Source organism: Ptychodera flava, chromosome 11 (genome assembly GCF_041260155.1).
Source record: "Ptychodera flava strain L36383 chromosome 11, AS_Pfla_20210202, whole genome shotgun sequence".
Classification (NCBI taxonomy): domain Eukaryota; kingdom Metazoa; phylum Hemichordata; class Enteropneusta; family Ptychoderidae; genus Ptychodera; species Ptychodera flava.
Window position 1 is genome coordinate 30,978,363 of NC_091938.1, and position 16,869 is coordinate 30,995,231.

Here is a 16,869-nt window from a genome sequence, read left to right on the forward strand (position 1 = left end):
CTGATTTCTCTTGCCATCTGGTGTACAATGTACGCTTCATTCTCACCTACTGTTAATTTACCGAAAGTATCACATTCTTAAAATAAAATTGTATTTAAAAAGACAAGAGCGTATATTCCGTTCACGCTATTCATATTTCACCGTCATAAAATCAATCGACGCACTTAAAAACGATCGAATAGAATTTACCAGAAAGTATTATGACATCTGCAAACAGGAGCAATAATTCCATTGGTGAGTGCGCCCTCTATGACAGCAATGAACATTCCTACAACACCCCCGGACAGCACCATTCGCGTGCTGACCCAGTCCAGGTTCTTTGCTTACATGTGCATGTTTATAATATACTCTTCAGTCACATAAAAGTTGACAAAGCTCATTTCATTTCATATGATTTATTTAAATCAGACAATTTCCGTTTTTACTTGCCCTGCATATCGAAGTTGCAATGCCCATGCCTGCTCCATGCTAACCACCCCTACAATACAATGAGTATAGCCCTCTAGAACTTTGGATGACGTCACGATTGTCACTGGTGCCGAGTAGAAGTTTCTATTAGCGACGACTGGATGGCGGGACTATGTGTGGAAGGAGGGAAGCTTCAAATGATGCTGGTGTCAACTAAATCAACGAGCACCCGTTGTAAAATATGCGTATCTTTACGAATACGGGGGTGTTAATACGTACGGACAGGTAAGTTGTCTTTCAAGAGCGGAAACCCCAAGGCGGTCGGTCGTGTTAATCAGAATGAATGACAGGCATGGCACACAACCTCGTATTCTGTATCTGAACTTGATTGAAGAGATAAAGCGTTTCGCATAATTCAAATATAACCATGTTCACGTGTAACATAGTAACCTGAAGACCGATTTTCTTTATACCTTCACGAATTGTTGAACCATTGTTTGGCCTTGCAAGTAATGTTTGGTCAACCGTGTTTGGCCATCGAGAGGCCCCAGTATTCCAGTAAGGAATTTGGACATCATCAAGACTGCACCCGTGCATGAAAAGCGGTCCTGGTCTACCGCTCCTGTTCACTGTGCATGTTGACGTGCCGCAAACTGTGATGACAGAGAAAGCAAAAAACAAAACAAAACAAAACAAACAACAAACAAACAACAAAACAAACAAGCGAACAAGAAAAGGATAACTAACTAACCAAATATAGGTAAATAAATAAATAAATAAATAAATAAATAAATTAATTAATTAATTTATCAAGGATGACGGTGAACATCTCACTGGGAGTGTAGATGAAATATGTAAATGTCATATTTACGAATACTTATCCTCTGAATTTTGGAGGTCAAACGATCAGGGAAGGTGATGGTACAATTAATTGGCTGAGAATTTGACGATATGCCACCCAAGACTCCCAAGTGCAAACCAAAATTCTTACCGTGGAAACAAGTACAAGACAGGATAATATCACTTTTGAAATCTTGTGATACCGCCGATGTAGCGTTGACAGTCCCGTATGGTCCTCAGGTAAGAAGGTAGTCCTTTAGAAACATCCAACCCAACTCTGCTTCTATGATACAGTCCAAAGTCGCACATAACAAGGTCTTTCTAGTGGGACTATGTGTATTATTATTATTATCAAAACAATTTTGATTGTGATTATGGAAGTTGAAAATCTGATAGAATCATTTCGTATATTTGATTTAATCATTAGAATGATGTTATCTTACAGTGTGTGGCTTTTTTATTTCATTCTCAGTTGTTTTATGCTAGCATTTTTGAACACATATAGCCAGTTTTGGAGACCCGATCTGGTAGCAGTCTTTTTACTCCCAGTTAGAATTGCATATATACCAAGGGGAAGCTGGTTGTGTAACATGGCCAGGGTACCATGTCAGTAAAATCATAGGGGAAAGAAATCAGTCCCCTGGGGTGGGGAGGGAGGGTTTTTTTGTGCAACGGTTTACCTTATTTGATTTTATTAATTTTGACTGTGATATTTCAAATAAAGAGTTCAACTCCACACCCTCTGACTGTTTTCTTTATGGCTACAAGTAATTTTATTAATTTTGACTGTGATATTTCAAATAAAGAGTTCAACTCCACACCGTCTGACAGCTTTATATATTACCGACAAGTCCTTATCTCCTCTCCAACTTGTGTATACACCACTGTAATTGCTCCGAAAACATTGCCAACTTGCTAATCCGCTGTCCGTATCAGCGGATTAAGTGATTGAGTCAACACCACAGCCGTCCCACACGCATTAAAATAAGGCATGTAACAGTTCATCGGTATAGCGATGCTTTTGATAGTCGTTAAATTTCGATTGACTTCTATATCTGCTCAGATTTGCGTTTTCTTGTGATACTGTGTCTGTGATTTTCAACCCTTTCCTTATTTTACTACGTGTGTGACGGCTGTGGTGTTGACTCAATCACTTAATCCGCTGATACGGACAGTGGATTAGCAAGTTGGCAATGTTTTCGGAGCAATTACAGTGGTGTATACACAAGTTGGAGAGGAGATAAGAATTTGTCGGTAATATATAAAGCAGTCAGACGGTGTGGAGTTGAACTCTTTATTTGAAATATCACAGTCAAAATTAATAAAATCAAATAAGGTAAACCGTTGCACAAAACAACCTCCTCCCCATCCCAGGGTCCTTTCATCTGTTCCCTGTGGTAAAATTAACTTTGGCAGTGCCTTCAACAAAAAAGACCAATTTGAATCTGGTTTTCTACAAAAGATAACAGATCAGTGTAAAAACACAATAAGAAGACGACACAAGTATAAAATTTAAGGAATAGATGCATATGTTTTGAAATGTTTACTACGTGTTTGTATCTCCACAGCTTGCTTACAGCCTGCATCATCATCATACAATGAAATGTATGACATTTTATCATTCTACCGCTGGGGACATCTATGTCACACACTATGACGCTGGTGTGTCCAATCAGGTTCAGCTATGGACTGTCAACAGCTTTAATGATATCCAGATACAATACCGAAAGTAAGTCAGTCAAAATAAGTCAGTCAACTCTTCAAAAGTCATGTTTAACATCCCACATGAAAGCTTCATTAGTTGTAATTTTTAATGAATAGTTTTCAGCTTCTTGAAATACATGGATATTTCCAGTACGTAACTAAATGTCAATACAGCCCATATGTGCGCAACGACATTCAATGTTATCGTTGACAACTGAATTTTACTGCACTTTGTAGACTAAAGTTTGTGTCAATGATAACACTCCATACTGTGTAGTGTACGATGAGGTAACTTGTGTTGGCAGGGCTCTGATATGCTTGTATAGATTTCAACATACTTTTGGGAAAAGAGAAAGAAATTGTTCTAGTTTTATTTCACAGAAATAATGAAAATATGATCAGAAGATGCAACTGGTGTAATTTCATGTCCTTTGTTCTTTATAAGTCTGCCATTATTGAAACAGTATCATTCAGTGATGTTGCACTCTTCAAAGGAATTCACAAAGTTAGCGTGATTTGTATTGTTTGTTAGTAAGTTACCAGTTTGAAATGTCAACTCAGAATAAATTTCTAGACATGAATAATAATAATAATATTTTTATTGCTTGCTTGTAAATATAGGATTTACATCACATTTGTGGCAATAAAAGTGTGATACAAAAATAAGTTAAAATTTTCTTCAATAAAGATAAAGTATTACAGTATAATAATTGTAGGTAATAATAAATATAACTAGGAATATGAAAATGCGTGTGGGTAGATGTACATTTACCCAAATTACAATAGGTAATATTAAGAATTGAACAAAAGCTACACAATAACAAAAGCTTGTTAACATTATTTGGCTTGAAAGAAAAAAATCTGACTTTCTACCGAGCAACAATCTGATAGTGATAATGAGTTATTTTATCTTTAATACTATATAGTGTTACTGTTAGTGTAGTACAATTTAGCCTTTTTGTTACTAACTCTACTAAATAGTTGACTAATGTGTCAAGCATAGCAGCTTATACCCATGTATATGTTCACAGGTTTAATGTGCAGCCAACAATTACCACCATGATATTTGTTCCTCAGCACAGGGTGAGATTCAAATTATTTTTATATAGATACATAATAGTGTAATTTCAGATGATATCTTTCAGTCTTAGTTTGTAAAAGACCTTTATAACCAAATTTTCTGCTGAGAACTTGATCAAAACTTTATGAAAGGTTACAGCGTAGATGCAATAAAATGTAGACCACATTATTTTAGGATGAACGTGTTGTGTGTTTTGCTATACAGTAAAATACCTTTTCAAAATCAGCCATGAAGTCAATTATGTCAATCATACATATTGGTATCAACCAAAACTTTGACATTGCTGAGGTTTACAGTTCATTAGACCTGAAGTTAGCTCACTGGCATATGTGTTGCTGGTAGATACCACGTCCAAAACTAAACTTTGTCTGCATTTTCACCATGATTCTGTTGGTAGGGTTGAAGATATCCCTTGCCAATTAACCACTGTCAATATATTTCATTGCAATGTAACTGATTATTCATTATGATTAATGGAAAGGAAAGACAATAATTTGGTCCCTTTGTACAATTCATTCAGGTATTTGCAGGATTCTGTAGTGATCTTTGTCTCAGAATATTCAGTGATGCCAAACACAGAATGGCGGCGTTAACATCAACTCAGTGCCCCACTACAATGCTCTGGTAAGTTACAGCGGTACTGTTAATTTTAACTTTAACCCTTTTCTTGCCAAGTTCATATTTCACCATTGGTTAAGTCGGTTAAAACTAGTAAAGCAAAACATGCCCCATATGGTGGATTTTAACAAAGACTTGGAAGATTTGAAGGTCCCTAAAGACAGAGACACTGTAAACATGATTTTTACAGGCTAAAGCTGTTATTAACATACCAAGCCAAGAGGGTGAAAATATATATGGTTGTGGCTCAATACCGCTTTTTACTGACTTGGCACATGGGGAAGTGATACTGTCTGGCAGGAAAAGGGTTAACTTTGAAAGTTAAAGTTGTAATATTTACCATAACAGCAGGTATTAGATGTTTGGATTTTGATTATTTTTCACTTGATGACTCAGTTTATCCATTGTATGGTCAGCAGAATTTACAATTACAATGTTGAATTAGGGAGTTAGTTACATTACATTTATTGTACAATATACCTTTTCCCGCTTATCCCACAATGCATCACTGTTGCTGTATTAAGCATCGTATACACACTCAAAACAACAAAACATACTGATTTTGTGTTGTACAATGGTTTTTTATACAAGAATGACACAAAATTGCAATGCCAAATACGCCTGGTGTGTTTTGTATCCATTTGTGATGAATATATAGGTCAGTGTATAACCTGCCATATTGTTCTATTAGTACGGTAACATACCCTGCAGAACGTACGCTTTGTATACCCTGGTGCGCACTGCATCATGGAACCGGTAAAAGAACTACTGGTATATGAACACCTGTATTTCCCTGAAATTACATAGAAGTAGAATTAAATTTGTTTCTGTATGTATTGTAATTTTGTTTGCATCCTTTACACAGTCCAAAAGATGTTGTGGCATTAGTAATTTTGTATCTAAGTTTTCAAGATTTTGTTAGTTTACCAAATTTAGCTTTCAATTTACTTCCTTTATTAAGTGTTTGTAAACACTTTTATTTCTTGCCATGAATGAACAAATTGATTTCAAAACTAGTTTGGTTATTTTCTTATATCAAAACGTTTCATTATTATTTTGTTTCTAAGTATGGTGTACAATGATGTAACTGATGAGTTGATTGCTGGTGGATATGGTTCTATTCAAAGCTGGAAAATGAATCATGTTGAGGTGAGAATTATCTCTTTATACATAATTATTGCCTCATTTGTTCTGGTTGAAATTTCATTGGAATGTTCAAAAAAGATGCTTCAAAATGAAAGAGACATCAACTTATCTCCACTAACAACTCATGGCAGTGAGTGACAAGGGGAAGACCTTTAGGATTATGTTGATATGAGGACATTTTGTTTTTCTGTAGTATGATTGTTCTGATCCTTTGTAAAGATGGCTTCGCAACTCAGTAACATTTATCAGCTCTGCCTGTTACTGTTATTGTCAAAAAGCCTTGCTTCACATAGGCATAGGCAGAAACTGTTGTCAGCTTTTGGAAACAATGAAGTTTGTTGTTTATATTTTGCCAAATTTTAATATCAATCTAGAGTTGATGGAAAAAGCTACTGATAACAAATATTATGAAATCCAAAGGTGCCTTGTTCTTTCACTCATACCTCCAGAGCAGGAAACAAAATATGTGTGGTTCATTTCTTGTTCACAGTTACGCGGAGCATTGCAGCCTGGAAGACCATTTGAATGTAATCTGAGTCGATATCAGTGGGTGACAAATCTGAAACTTGACAAGAAGAACCATCAGTTATTGGTACTCTGTGATGACGGTGTCTACATTATTAACTATAAAACTAATAAACAGACCCATTTTATCAGAAATTGGCATTCTACATCGTTGTCTAGGTGAGTTTCAGACAAAAAGAGACCCTAAGACTATAACCAGATGATCACTAAGTTTGTAAGTCTGTTGATTACACAGAAAGTAATCAGGGAAAATGCTAATTTAAAAACTGTGAACCATTTATTACCCTTTCACCACCATGGTTTGGCCCAAATCTTTTGTTTTCAATGGTTAGTGTGGACCTGTTTACTGGGAATTGGGGTGAACAGGTTAATGTTGTCATTCCTTTTTATTGAGCTGTTACTTTCAGTCAAGATTCTACACATGGCACTGTGCTTATTAAAACAGAGATGGGTAATTCTTTCCTCTTGCACATGCTGCAGTTGAATGAACCAGCTAGTTTACCTGAATATTATGATGTCTAGTTCTATCATTATTGATCAGAGAAAGAACTGCTAATGATTTATTAACCAAAGTTTAACTTCCAATTTTTTTGGTACTACATTTTATGATGCATGCCAAATATAGTTTGCTGTTTCAGAATGTTGGTATGATTAAATAAATTCAGAGAGAGGGGCATGTGATTTGTCAATGGTATATTAGAAGAGCGCCCTCTATGTTACATTGCATTGATAAATTACCCTTGCATTTTTATCCAAGACAGTCAACATTTTGCAAGATCCTTGCTGTTTCTCTACATAAAACTGATGACATTTTCAGCTCTTGAAAGGCACCAACATTATTAAACATCCAGGCAAAATACCTGCATTTGAGATATCACACTGGAGTCATTGACTGAAAACCACTTTTGTTTTATAATATTTTGCCTTTCAGCTGTGTATTTTATCGGCCCTTGGAGTATTTTATCACAGCTGCCAAAGATGGCTCAATCAAAGTCTGGAATGCTGTAGTGTTTAGCATCGTACATGAGTTCATAGGTCACTATGATAGAATTACAGGTATTACCTCCCTAATTAGAAATCACACCAACAGTTAGCATCGATCCCAGTTGATACAATTATTGACGGCTCTGAAAAGTAGGTCAAAAGAAATATACGAGACTTTCTGTGTTAACTCAGCTTAAGCTGGGTGAGGCTGCCACACAAGAGAAATTATATAGCTGTGCAAAGTTTCATTATAGGCAGTGTGCTCAACTATTTTACTCTCGTTTACGGGTAATTTTTCATGAGTTTTTTTTTCCTTTTGTGCTGTTGAGCAAAATATTGAACATGTTTGATCATGTTTCTCTCTGTGTCATCTTGGAATTCTTCAGAATTTCTGTTGTTTACTCTTTAGGATTGATCGTACATCCCAGTGATCCATTGTTGTTGTCAAGTTCTAAAGATGGAACCATCAGGATATGGAGATTGGATACATTTGAACAGGTTAATAAGTTTTCACCTTTACCATCAACTGAAAGATAATTTTATCACAGTAACTTGAGTGCTGTTGAACTCAACAGACGTATCTTTGACTATAATCATTCAGGCCCCTGACGATCAAAACAGCGCCCTCTATGGCCAAGTAGGATGTGATCTTTCTCTACGGATACAGACGTGTATTGAGAGGATATTCAATCAATCAATCAGTCGGTCTTTTATTACTCAACACACACTAACAGAGAGTGTGGTATGGTGCATTTCAGATAAACGAAGAACATGTTCATGAAAAAAGGAATTTAAAATTTTACTGATATCCATATCGGTAACCTTGCTAATATATTCCCTAGAAGCTCTTTAATGAGCACTTCCTTCATAGAGCATTTCCAGATTTTGTATCATCAATACAATAATAGCAGGTGATGTTTGAAGTGCCAATATCATAATAGATAGCACCTGCTACAAATTACCTTGATTTTTTCCTATATATCTGTACCACTACAACTATTTTCTAGGTCCTTGCTGAAATCCTGTGACAGATTCTTTCTGTCACTAGGAAAGACATAACATTGATGATCAACACATGCAGTTGTTTCTTGTACATATGTACATTGTATTTGTCTCTTCCTTACATAGCATTTCTTTGTACTTATCAACGCCACAAGTGTTGCTGCTAAGCTATTGCTGCTTATTTTCTCTATTGTATGCAGACTTTCCGTCTTGACATCGGTGAGAAGATATATGGAATGAAAATAGCCAGTACCGAACAGCTTTACTTTCACACTCTTAGAGACATTAAAATATTAAATTTTAATCAGGTAAGTATAGAGTGCTTTCTCCTTCTTAAAATGAATTCAAAATATTTTGTGTAAAAAGTAAAAAATGATTTGAGAAGTAACCACAAGTAAACTTAAATAAAATGAATTAATATCTGTGGATTTCTCGTCAAAGTATTTAAAATATGTAATTTTTAATTTGTAATATCTAATTTGACACTTTATTATGTATGCACTATAATTTCCCTTCAAATCACATGTGTTATTTTGTGATTTCAGTTTCATCACATATTCACTCCAATCCAGTCCTGCATCCATAAACTAACTCGTGTCACCTCTCTGGGCAAGCCATCCAGAATTCTATGTGTGGCAGAGGTCAGTACTTTACGCTTCACTCAAAGTCAATGTATTTATGTCTGATGTGGGTCACCTCAGTATACAAGTCTGTTTAAAAACGAATGTGGTGCAGGTATATTCAGTGAGTTCTTGTCGTCTTTTACTACACACATTTTGATCATATGCTCTGATAAGAACAAAAATATTGCACAAAGGTAAGGGCTCAATGAAAAGTTGATAAAGTAAGAAAACTGTGTGTTGATAATACATACATGTAGTAAGAATAAAGTATCTTTATTGTTGAAAACTGTAGTGATGGTTATAATCTATGTGTACCATACTGTCTGTGACTTTCAAGCAGGTTAATGTGTTAGAAATATATGCTGAATAATCACATAAATTATTCATTGCGTCACATGGCAACAAAGTAGATACTTTCCGCCCAGTCACAAAAACATTTAACTAGAGTGTATATTGAAATTCATTTCTTATCAAGCTTTCTCTTGTAAAGTCTAGCTTGGTGCAGAGTGCACTTTTCGAAATACTGTGTTTTAATACAATTTGGGTGAGTTTGTGAGATACCGTACATTGCAATAAGCTGAATTGGTGTTTTTCAGTGTTTTCTAACCACAGTAATGTTTCAAATTTATGTACCGGTAGTGTTCTCATAATGTCTACTTACAGGATGGAAGTGTGCGACTGTTATCATCAATTTCAGGTTCAGTACTCACTATCATCTACCCTATGGCAACCTATCAGGTAATGCTATTTATCACAATTTCATCTGTAAAAATATTATGTTATCCCTTTGCGTGCCAAGTCAATTTTTTTCACCTTTATAAAATAAAAAGAAAGCAGTCAATTTTTTTCAGAGGTGATAATGAATGATAATAAGAGTGGCAATCAGTGCCGTGTAGAGAATTTATTCTGGAATGCAATGGCAGGCTGTGTGGCCAGTACACGAAGATGTGTATGATATCACGGCGTATTCGTATATACGAGCAAGTAACATAATCCAGAGGATTTGTTTTCAGATTTTCCCGAAAATTTTGATAAAAAACTGTAGCAAAAAGAAAAGTTTGTCCTTTTGGTTCAAAATTATCAAAACAATTACAGAAAAATTTATAAAAATTTGTAAAATGTTGCACTAAAATTTAGGTGGGAAAAATTACAGCACTCAAAGGGTTAATGTAAAAATGTTACTGTCAAAATAACACTAGCAAGCACATGTCTATTTGAATTAAAAAAAAATGATGTAAGCGCAAGTTCAATTTCTGTATGTACAGTACCGTATATACAGCATTGCTGTTGTGTTTATCTGTATTGTGGTGTACTTGTCTCGTTCTCATTTACTATCATGTTCAAGGCCAAGGACAAATTTGGCATCTCTCTTCAAAAAATAATGATGTAAAGAGTTACGGAAAACATTCTCCAGAAGTTTATCTTCAAATTCAAGAACTAGAAAAGAAAAAAAAAGGATATTTTTCTTTATGTTTTATGGTATCATATTTTGGGTGGCTGCATGCATTGTGAGGTTGTAAAGCTCACCTAGGTTAATTTCCTAGTAGTTTAAAGAGTAAATTAATATCATCATATGAAATGTTGTTTCAGGTCTTGACTGACATTGTCTATGATCCTAGAAAATGTCAAATTTACACAGCCCTAGCAACCGGTGAAGTCCTAGTGTTTGATGCGTCTACTAATCCATGCTCTGCGTATCAGTTATGGGTTCCTCATCTCCCTGATGATGCTATACTGTGTCTGACTCTGATCAAATTGGTAAGTACACTGATGATGCTATACTGTGTTTGACTCTGATCAAATTGGTAAGTACACAGATGATGGTATACTGTGTCTGACTCTGATCAAATTGGTAAGTACACTGATGATGGTATACTGTGTCTGACTCTGATCAAATTGGTAAGTACACTGATGATGGTATACTGTGTCTGACTCTGATCAAATTGGTAAGTACACTGATGATGGTATACTGTGTCTGACTCTGATCAAATTGGTAAGTACACTGATAATGCTATACGGTGTCTGACTCTGATCAAATTGGTAAGTACACTGATGATGCTATACTGTGTCTGACTCTGATCAAATTGGTAAGTACACTGATAATGCTATACTGTGTCTGACTCTGATCAAATTGGTAAGTACACTGATAATGCTATACTGTGTCTGACTCTGATCAAATTGGTAAGTACACTAATGATGCTATACTGTCTGACTCTGATCAAACTGGTAAGTACACTGATGATGCTATACTGTGTCTGACTCTGATCAAATTGGTAAGTACAGTGATGATGGTATACTGTGTCTGACTCTGATCAAATTGGTAAGTACACTGATTATGCTATACTGTGTCTGACTCTGATCAAATTGGTAAGTACACTGATGATGGTATACTGTGTCTGACTCTGATCAAATTGGTAAGTACACTGATGATGCTATACTGTGTCTGACTCTGATCAAATTGGTAAGTACACTGATGATGCTATACTGTGTCTGACTCTGATCAAATTGGTAAGTACACTGATGATGCTATACTGTGTCTGACTCTGATCAAATTGGTAAGTACACAGATGATGGTATACTGTGTCTGACTCTGATCAAATTGGTAAGTACACTGATGATGCTATACTGTGTCTGACTCTGATCAAATTGGTAAGTACACTGATGATGCTATACTGTGTCTGACTCTGATCAAATTGTAAGTACACTGATGATGGTATACTGTGTCTGACGACTCTGATCAAATTGGTAAGTACACTGATGATGCTATACGCTGTCTGACTCTGATCAAATTGGTAAGTACACTGATGATGCTATACTGTGTCTGACTCTGATCAAATTGGTAAGTACACCGATGATGGTATACTGTGTCTGACTCTGATCAAATTGGTAAGTACAGTGATGATGGTATACTGTGTCTGACTCTGATCAAATTGGTAAGTACACTGATGATGGTATACTGTGTCTGACGACTCTGATCAAATTGTAAGTACACTGATGATGCTATACGCTGTCTGACTCTGATCAAATTGGTAAGTACACTGATGATGCTATACTGTGTCTGACTCTGATCAAATTGGTAAGTACACTGATGATGTTATACTGTGTCTGACTCTGATCAAATTGGTAAGTACACTGATGATGCTATACCAGTGTTTCTCCCCAGGATTTTGTTAAAAGAGGGCGAAGACATTGGAGCTTTTGAAAAACAGAGATTAAAATAGTGTTATTTGGTGGCACTTGGGGAGTATTTTTTCAGATTTTTTTCACATAAAAAAGCTCAAAGGATAAGAAATCTGAGACAGTGTTCCATAACTTTTATTCCAGTTCACTGATTTCAATGAAGATTATATTTTTTGAAAACGAAAACATAGCGACAGACATACATTTATTCATCGATGTCAAAATTATCACCATAACACTTACGCTTATGTGTTCTCAGCCTGATATGTCCGACCGAGTCTAACAATAGGTCGTTTTGCTTTGGGAAGGAATACACAAGCGAAATTCTAACCTCCTATAAAAACTTCAGAGTACTCTGCTGTCCTTGGTTACCATCAAGCTCCTAGGCATGTTTATGCAGCTAAGTCAGTTACCTAATGCACGGCCCCTATGGAGGGACTGACCTTGGCTAACGTTAAGGCCTGTGCCATGCAAATATGGCTGCCATCAATCACCGTCCCTCCACCCACGAGGGAGGAGGGACGGTGCATCAATGAATGAGTTGCACATGGGCTTATGATCTCGGATGACATCACAAACTCGCGAGATTTGCAAGATCGATGAGAATTACGTTTGCAGCCTGCAGGATCGACGCTCAAGCTTGCATTTTGCTTGTAAATCACTGTCAACTTTTTTCCCCCGTACATTTCATTGTTTTATTTTTCAAAAAAATAAATCTTTTTCATTTCTGGCAAGGGGGCGCTCGGAATTTACAAGAGGGCGCCACGCCCCTGTTACCTTATTCAGGGAGAACACTGCTATACTGTCTGACTCTGATCAAATTGGTAAGTACACTGATGATGCTATACTGTGTCTGACTCTGATCAAATTGGTAAGTACACTGATGATGCTATACTGTGTCTGACTCTGATCAAATTGGTAAGTACAGTGATGATGCTATACTGTGTCTGACTCTGATCAAATTGGTAAGTACACTGATGATGCTATACTGTGTCTGACTCTGATCAAATTGGTAAGTACACTGATGATGCTATACTGTGTCTGACTCTGATCAAATTGGTAAGTACACTGATGATGCTATACTGTGTCTGACTCTGATCAAATTGGTAAGTACACTGATGATGCTATACTGTGTCTGACTCTGATCAAATTGGTAAGTACACTGATGATGCTATACTGTGTCTGACTCTGATCAAATTGGTAAGTACACTGATGATGCTATACTGTGTCTGACTCTGATCAAATTGGTAAGTACACTGATGATGCTATACTGTGTCTGACTCAGATCAAATTGGTAAGTACACTGATGATGCTATACTGTGTCTGACTCTGATCAAATTGGTAAGTACACTGATGATGCTATACTGTCTGACTCTGATCAAATTGGTAAGTACAGTGATGATGGTATACTGTGTCGACTCTGATCAAATTGGTAAGTACACTGATGATGCTATACTGTGTCTGACTCTGATCAAATTGGTAAGTACACTGATTATGCTATACTGTGTCTGACTCTGATCAAATTGGTAAGTACACTGATGATGCTATACTGTGTCTGACTCTGATCAAATTGGTAAGTACACTGATAATGCTATACTGAGTCTGTCTCTGATCAAATTGGTAAGTACACTGATGATGCTATACTGTGTCTGACTCTGATCAAATGGTAAGTACAGTGATGATGGTATACTGTGTCTGACTCTGATCAAATTGGTAAGTACACTGATGATGCTATTCTGTGTCTGACTCTGATCAAATTGGTAAGTACACTGATAATGCTATACTGTGTCTGACTCTGATCAAATTGGTAAGTATATTACACTGATGATGCTATACTGTGTCTGACTGATTGGTAAGTACACTGATAATGCTATACTGTGTCTGACTCTGATCAAATTGGTAAGTACACTGATGATGCTATACTGTGTCTGACTCTGATCAAATTGGTAAGTACACTGATGATGCTATACTGTGTCTGACTCTGATCAAATTGGTAAGTACACTGATGATGTATACTGTGTCTGTCTCTGATCAAATTGGTAAGTACACTGATGATGCTATACTGTGTCTGACTCTGATCAAATTGGTAAGTACACTGATGATGCTACACTGTGTCTGACTGATGAAATTGGTAAGTACACTGATGATGCTATACTGTGTCTGACTGATCAAATTGGTAAGTACACTGATGATGCTATACTGTGTCTGACTCTGATCAAATTGGTAAGTTACACTGATAATGCTATACTGAGTCTGTCTCTGATCAAATTGGTAAGTACACTGATGATGCTATACTGTGTCTGACTCTGATCAAATTGGTAAGTACACTGATGATGCTATACTGTGTCTGACTCTGATCAAATTGGTAAGTACACTGATGATGCTATATCTGTGTCTGACTCTGATCAAATTGGTAAGTACACTGATGATGCTATACTGTGTCTGACTCTGATCAAATTGATAAGTACACTGATAATGCTATACTGTGTCTGACTCTGATCAAATTGGTAAGTACACTGATAATGCTATACTGTGTCTGACTCTGATCAAATTGGTAAGTACACTGATAATGCTATACTGTGTCTGACTCTGATCAATTGGTAAGTACAGTGATGATGCTATACTGTGTCTGACTCTGATCAAATTGGTAAGTACACTGATGATGTTATACTGTGTCTGACTCTGATCAAATTGGTAAGTACACTGATAATGCTATACTGTGTCTGACTCTGATCAAATTGGTAAGTACACTGATAATGCTATACTGTGTCTGACTCTGATCAAATTGGTAAGTACACTGATGATGCTATACTGTGTCTGACTGATCAAATTGGTAAGTACACTGATGATGCTATACTGTGTCTGACTCTGATCAAATTGGTAAGTACACTGATGATGCTATACTGTGTCTGACTCTGATCAAATTGGTAAGTACACTGATGATGCTATACTGTGTCTGACTCTGATCAAATTGGTAAGTACACTGATGATGCTATACTGTGTCTGACTCTGATCAAATTGGTAAGTACACTGATGATGCTATACTGTGTCTGACTCTGATCAAATTGGTAAGTACACTGATAATGCTATACTGTGTCTGACTCTGATCAAATTGGTAAGTACACTGATGATGCTATACTGTGTCTGACTCTGATCAAATTGGTAAGTACACTGATGATGGTATACTGTGTCTGACTCTGATCAAATTGGTAAGTACACTGATGATGCTATACTGTGTCTGACTGATTGGTAAGTACACTGATGATGCTATACTGTGTCTGACTCTGATCAAATTGGTAAGTACACTGATGATGCTATACTGTGTCTGACTCTGATCAAATTGGTAAGTACACTGATGATGCTATACTGTGTCTGACTCTGATCAAATTGGTAAGTACACTGATAATGCTATACTGTGTCTGACTCTGATCAAATTGGTAAGTGCAGTGAATGAACACCTCTCTAATCAGGATATCTGTTACTTAGGACAGACTTTGACATAAACTGTAAGAAGCTTGATGTATAGAATTTGACCTGTCTATTCAGACACTGTGGACACAGCTCCACATAAACTTTGAAAGACACTTTTTAAATTCCAAAGGACGTCTTTAACCCTTTGAGGGCCAAAGTCAATTTTTGTCACCTATATCAAAATATACACCAGTCAACTTTTTTCAAAATTTTGCTAAGATTTTGATAAAAATCTGAAGCTAATAAAATGTGATGTTCATTTGGTCCAAAATTGTCAAAAAATTACAGAAAAAGTCACGAAATTGGTAAAATTTGGCACATCATAATTTTTGATGGGAAAATTGCAGCGCGTAAAGGGTTAAAGATAGTCAGTGTAACATTTTTGTACATTTAACGTTGACATTCTGTCTACATACAGCTCTTTAAATTTTTTTCCCATTCATTGTCGTCAGTTTTCTTACTTTCAAAATGAGACGTCAATGTTTGTACTAGTATTGTGCCTTGAAGTGGCAAAATATTAGTCGCCCATTCTGTTTTGTCCAGTTGATGCTTATAATTAACATGGACTTTGCCAAATATTATGAATTACGTTTCATTCTTTTATCAAAGTTCCAAGACCTATATAGAATTGGTGCTTAGTTTCTCAAGCGTAAGAAATTAATAGTAGAACCAGTGAAAAAATGATCACATAACAGCTGAATGAATTGTTGGTTTAATCATTATATTTTTGTTAAACTCTACCATTCATTTATTAGCCTATGATAAAATGATCACATATATTTTAACATGCATTATACCATACATTGTACGTCTTGTGTCAGGACCCTGCTTTGGGTTATTCAGAGAGCATAGATGGGGAAACATTGATATTTGCTGGACACTGCAACGGTCAGATCAGCTTGATTGAGGCGGACTCTGTGACAATGAAGTTGCCAGTTCAAGCCCACTGTGGTCAAGTTACTACACTGGAACACTCCCATGGTAATCAGGGTCAAGGGCATGCTACAGCCAATGCAGACAGGTTGATGTCTGCTGGAACTGACAAGGTCAGAGTTCAAAGCTTGATGCTATTCTTTGATGTGAAAGTGAGTCTTCTGATTGTGATGATAGGAAAGTTTCTTTGTTCAGCCACAATGAAGCAAATTTAAGAGGCATATGTGATAGTGACTCATAAAGATACAACATAAAAATTAAAATTATGAACCTAAAAATGTATGACAATTATTATCATCATTATTATTATAGCAGTAGTGCTCATAAGATTACTACAATCATGGAAATATAATG

The 16,869-nt window shown here is 36.1% G+C and overlaps 1 protein-coding gene across 1 annotated transcript; it reads left to right on the plus strand.

Annotated features, from left to right (window-relative positions):
• Positions 1–161: 161 nt before the first annotated feature.
• On the plus strand, positions 162–16,534 carry LOC139144091 (WD repeat-containing protein 87-like). Its single transcript, XM_070714762.1, has 14 exons — positions 162–693; positions 1,306–1,488; positions 2,817–2,977; positions 3,984–4,035; positions 4,554–4,657; positions 5,719–5,800; positions 6,288–6,481; positions 7,254–7,378; positions 7,716–7,804; positions 8,509–8,616; positions 8,854–8,949; positions 9,595–9,669; positions 10,522–10,736; positions 16,404–16,534. The coding sequence occupies exons 2-13, from the start codon at positions 1,360–1,362 to the stop codon at positions 10,720–10,722; spliced, it is 1,416 nt and encodes a 471-aa protein (XP_070570863.1). The 5' UTR covers positions 162–693; positions 1,306–1,359; the 3' UTR covers positions 10,723–10,736; positions 16,404–16,534.
• Positions 16,535–16,869: the final 335 nt, after the last annotated feature.